The 6,005-nt window shown below is 40.0% G+C and overlaps 1 protein-coding gene across 1 annotated transcript in view; it reads left to right on the forward strand.

Annotated features, from left to right (window-relative positions):
- The window catches only part of LOC145983598 (26S proteasome non-ATPase regulatory subunit 6-like), a 117,774-nt gene extending 113,976 nt beyond the window's left edge, over positions 1-3,798 (forward strand). The window contains exon 7 of the mRNA XM_083116661.1: positions 3,673-3,798. Within this exon, the coding sequence (XP_082972787.1) occupies positions 3,673-3,798 (126 nt within the window). The remainder of the gene's footprint in view (positions 1-3,672) is intronic.
- The last annotated feature ends 2,207 nt before the right edge of the window (positions 3,799-6,005 follow it).

The raw sequence follows: 6,005 nt of genomic DNA on the forward strand, positions 1-6,005 counted from the left end.
GTCCAGTTTGGGTCTTGTGCACAGTTTTTTGGGTAGGAGCAATATTCACATATTCTTGGAGTAATAGCTACATGTCATTTTTTGATAGAAGAAATGTTGCAAAATATATTAGGTCTGAATCTCTTATTCCTGATTTCAAAATTAGATTCTCAATATTTTCAATCAACAATAAGACAGAGTTCCACTGGGCACTGCACAGCACACAAAGCTTCAAATATCTAAACTTGAGATACATCACTGATTTTGAGTGCCACAAGTATAATTCTTGCAGGAGAATTGTGGGACAGTTTGTTGTTTTTTATTATTATATTGATTTTTCCTTTTATGGCGGATGGTTTTCAAATCATGCAAGTGTGGGGAGATTCTATGATTTTGAGATCCTTCCCAATCAGAGCTCAAACTGGAAACATTTCAGATTTTTGCTGATGCATCTGGACAGGTTCCATAGGTCAGAATTTGTCACAACAGACAGTGGGATGTTGTATAGTGGTGCAGATTTCAATCATCACCTGCAATATTTTGATGCATACAATTCTCAGATGTTGAACATGACTGAGATAATCATGTATCTTCTTCAGCAAAAATTTAAAAATTGCAGCATTGGGTGCTTTAATAGGATAATAGAATCATGGAATGTATTTACAGAGTGTGAGTGCGGGAAACCACTAAGCTGCATGCCTCTGCTGTTGAGATAGCCCAGCCTAACGTGTAATATTGTTTGCAGGTTGATTCAAGATGCAAACATTTTTTGAAAAAAGGGATATTTCCAGATACATCAAATCCAAATCTCTTGTTCCTGAATTTAAATTGAGATTCTCAAAATTGTAAAATGTATTGTGTGCTCCATGATGCTCACATAATTTGTGGAGAGGCATTTTATGGCCTGTTTCTGGTGCACAGGGTCTAGCTCCTGGTCTAGAAAATTACAAAATATGGCCTTGCAATCTAAGTTATACAGGGCAATCACACAAATATTTCCAATCAATTTTGTTTGGAAATGTTGATGACTGTGCAGAACAAGTATAAGAGAAATATTTCATGTTATATTTTCTATAGCATTTTGGGCATATTTTTGTGAGAATTCTGCTTTTATCTGGATTACAATTCTTTTGGTGCTTAACCCAATTGGGGCTGGATATATTCTCATTGCATTGATTACAATATTTTTGATTCGGCATTTTTGTTGTTGTTTATTATATAAAATTTCCTGGGCTTCAATTCAAAATTCTATGCTTAATAAAAAATATCAGTTGGGTTCAGCAGTGTGTTTTGTATATTTAGTGTGTGTGTGTGTGTGTATGTGTGTGAATATTTTTGGCTTTGGTATTTATATAAAATTTCTTGGGGTTCAAATCAAAACTCTATACTTAATAAAAAATATCAGTTGGGTTCAACAATGTGCTTTGTGTGTGTGTGTGTGTGTGTGTGTGTGTGTGTGTGTGTGTAGGTGTGTAGGTGTGTGTGTGTGTGTATCTTGGCTTAGTTTTAAGTGTAGCCAAAAAAAATATCAAGAGGGGCATATTTTTAACAAGCTTATGGACAAAAATCTCACAGATGTGGCTTTTGTAAGTGTAGCCAAATCAATCTGAGGGGGCTCATCATTTCACAGGAAATTCTCGAGAGCATTTTTACAAAAATCTTGGATTAGACAGGGTTCCACACTTGAGCAAAAAGCTCATATGGGCATGTTGAGCAAGTTTTAAGTGTAGCCAAATCTGCCTGAGGGGGGTTCATCATTTATCGCGCCAATAGTATATACATTTATACTACTATAACTACTACACAGAATAGTGATAGTAATTAAAACTGAAGTTATTAATTAATTTGGATCACATTTATACTTAATTTTCCGTTTTCAGAATGCCATGCATTGATGATATGCACAATACTGCAACCATTCTACGTCAAATAATAAAGTTAGCCTAAGGATTAATTTGGAAATAAAAGGCTAAAGAGCAAATATTGGCTCAGTTATTATTGCATATTCAGAATTTCAAAACTAAATAAAGGTAAAATTGGATAAGAATCAATCTGCGCATGTAAAAAGCAAGAAATACATAGTGTGTTATTAAATATATACCTTGGTAGATGTTTACTGTGCACATTTCTGCAGTACACAGTTTGTAAAATTGCGTATGCAATACGAACATAAAGATACATGCAGTAGTCGGAGAAAGTGAAATATTATAGTCAGAAAAAGATCGTGAATATTAAAACCTCATCAATCTGGAGGGACAAAAGCCCCCCCCCCCAAAAAAAAGAGAATGCAAGGTTTTAAATGTGGCTAGAAGTCAACAAGAGAACTTCCCAAAGAAAAGGCAGTCACCCACTGATGGGGCAGGGGGCAACTTTGAAATTTCAAATAGAAACCCCTACCTTCCATCACAGATTCGGATTTTACGGAAAAAAATACATAAGTTTTGTCTGAAACACCTTTTTCGATTCGTGATAGATGGCGCTACAATCGACAAATTTTCATTTTGATTTTTTTAACCTGAATCATTTGAACATCTTGAAAAAAAACCATCCTACAAAAAAATGTTCAAAATAAAAAGTTGATAGTTTGGAGGGGGAAGATCAGTGGTGCAACAAAAGAACACCCCCTCCCCCTCCTGTAGGTGGGGCGGGGGGCATCCCCGAAATTTCAAACAGAAACCCCCACCTCCCATTACAGACTCGGACTTTACGGAAAAAAATACATAAGTTTTGTCCGAAACACCCTTTTCGATTCGTGACAGATGGCGCTCCAATCGACAGATTTTCACCTCTTGAATGCCCACACTCTAAAACCAATGTACTTCACTTCGCAATTCATTTAAATAAAAAAAAAAAAATGTTCCAGGACTTGAAATTGTTGTAAAACAATTAAATTTATTTTGAAAATACAAAATTACTCGACAATTCTTAGCTCTAGATATCTCGATGGCTAGTAAACCACATTCACTTCTCAATTACATTAAGTGTTCAAAATGGTGACCTTCAACTTCAATACATTTATTGATCCGTGCTTCGAATGAATGTACACAACTCAAAAGTACCTCTGGTTCAATTAAGGCACAAGCGTTTTGAATTCGCTCTATCATATTTTCACGAGTAGTTGGCAATTCTCGATACACTTTATCTTTTAGGTAGCCCCACAAAAAGAAATCTGGTGAAGTAAGATCTGGTGATCTGGCAGGCCAATTTACAGGACCAGCTCTGCCGATCCATCGGCCATTAAAGTCACGGTCGAGTACTATATAACTCGACTATACCATTAATCATACACGTGTGATTAACCTTAAAGTAAACCCACATCAAGGATTTTCTTACGTCGCTTGAACCTACATAGGTTATTACATTTTTAAGGAAACGTAATTTTAAAATACAGGGTGTATCAGAAGTCTCTTACCACCCCTTGTAAAATCCGCAGTGATGTATTTTCATGGAATTTAATATGGGCGATACATAATAGGCCTAGGGGGACCTCTTTTTTAGAATGTCACGCGGACGGCCGCCATCTTGGTTCCGCCATCTTGAATTCAACTTTTTTATTTAAAATGATAGACAGGTCGTGTGATATATGCCCATAGGCTAGAATTTCGTCAGGATGTCAAATCTGAAATCAAATTTCATGTAACTTAATTTGGTGAAAAGTTTTTTGGAACTGAAAGTGATGTTTACCTGTTACAGAATGTGCTCCACATGTTGTCCGTGTTGGGCAATGCAAGTGTGCAGACGCTTCTCCCAATGTCTGTGGGCACCGAGGTATCTGGTGAAATATGCTCAAAGGCAGCCATGATACGTTGTTCCAGATGACGAAGATCACGAATTTTCACACCATACACCATAGCCTTAACGTGTTCTCAAAGGTAGAAGTCCATTGGCGTTAGGTCTGGTGATCGAGCAGGCCATTCAACGGGCCCACGTCGACTAATCCATTCCCCAGCAAATTGTTCATTGTCGCACCTGGACGCCATAATGGTGAGGCGCACCATCTTGAAAAACCTGGGAAATTTACCACCTTCCGACATCAGAGCAGGCAGTATCTGTTCCTGTATCATCCCCAGGTATCGTTCACCTATTATCCGTGTTCCCCATATGCCTGCCCACACCATAATCTTCCCTGCACCCGTCATCTTGGAAGGATCTGTCCATGCGGGGTTGTCAGGCGACCAATAGCGCATGTTTTACCTATTCACCTCCCCATTTACGTAGAAGTTCGCTTCATCGGAATGGAGTATCTGCATAGCGACGTTTCGATTTAGCCGTACTTGCGCGATAACCCACTCACAAAACTGAACGCGGCGATCTGGATCGTCCTCGGAGAGGTGTTGCTGCATTTGCACCTTATACGGATGCCACTTGTGTCTCTAGCACCCGGTACACTGAACTGTGACTCATATCACATTGCATTGCTACACGACGTGTGCTTCGCTGGGGTGACGTCGAGAAGGAGGCCAACACTGCCGTAGCTTGTGCTTCATCCGTGATTGTCCGCGGTCGTCCACTACGCGGTCTGTCCAAGACCGTGCCCGTCTCCTCGAATTTGGTTAATAACTGTGCCACTGCAACATGTGACACAGGGTGACGTTCTGGATGACGCAGTTTGAAATCGGCAGCCACTGCACGGGTCACCTCACAGTTTGGCGATCTGGATGCGTTCCTCAGTTGTTAACGGCATGGTTCAGCACCTGCAACAAACAGGTAAACATCACTTTTAGTTGCCAATAACTTTTCACCAAATGAAGTTACATAACATCTGATTTCAGATTTGACATCCTGACAAATTTCTAGCTTTGCTTGCTTGCTCGCTTTATCATGGCTCACACCGCCTATCCTTTGCGGTTTCTAGCCATCGGGACTGCTTTATTTGATCCTACTTCTTCTTGTCTCCTTCAGTCGTTATTCCTTATGGCACTTGCACAATACACTTTCACTCGTGATTTTCACTATGGGAGGGTATCCTGGTGGGTATGTTACACTGTGATCTTCCTTATTGTTTTTGTTTACATTAAGATGCTGCGTTTTCGTGCGAAGCTTTATAGCGTCCACATGATGGGAGCTCGAGGCTGACTTATCAGGGTTGGGATTGACACCGGAAATGGAACAGCTAGTCGAAGTAGGGTTTGATGCAACTTTTCCCGATGGGCTTGTCGTAAGGGGCATTGGAGAAACAGATGCATTATTGTTTGGCTGGTTCTCCGCATTGACAGGAAGTTATAGGTACCGCATGTATTCTTGCCAAATGTTGATTCCCCAGAACGTGACCCGTGCGCATTCTCAAGGTGAACACAATCACTGCCCGAGGCATTTTCAAAGAGTGATACCAAGGTTGTTTTGTGCCTATGTGCGTGTTCCACTTATAGGTGGTTGTGTTTTGGATTTCGTGTGCACACCATTCATCCCATTCGTGTTGGATTTTCATTTTTACTCGAGGGAGCAAGTCTGTGTAAGGCAATCGTAAGGGGGTTGCGTGTTCGAGTGTTCGAGCTTGCTTTGCGTAGATGTCTACGTAGTCGTGAGATTTGTTTTGATTGGAATGTGCCTTGATGTAGGTAAAGGTCACTTCTTGTCCCCGTTCTCGGAGCCGTAACGCTGCACTTTGAATAAGATAAGGAAAAATCGTAAGTATATAGGCTGCCGTCAGGGGGTGCTCGTTCGGCGACGCAGATCGTATGCGCAGTTGTCCGTGGATGCCTTACGTCATCGTCGAGAAGCTCGGCACGGAAGAGGCTGGTTCCTTATGCAAATATTAAGATATTTGACAACGGATATCTTCTAAAATGTAGTGGCAGGGGAAAAGTTACAACTTTTACTGTTAAGATTCATCCTTTCTAATCAATTTATCACAAAGTTGATTCAAATGTGTAAAATGGTTTTCAAGAAATAGTGTTACGAAGGAACCCCTGTCTTGTTTTCTCCAGGATTCCAATGTAAGGGAGTTTTAACTTAAGCGCGTTGGATTTCTTTTTGCTGTATGTTTTAAAATAAGATTATTTTGTTCTTGTCATTGAATTCATGCC

Source organism: Lepisma saccharinum, chromosome 2 (assembly GCF_977018435.1).
Source record: "Lepisma saccharinum chromosome 2, izLepSacc3.1, whole genome shotgun sequence".
Taxonomy (NCBI): domain Eukaryota; kingdom Metazoa; phylum Arthropoda; class Insecta; order Zygentoma; family Lepismatidae; genus Lepisma; species Lepisma saccharinum.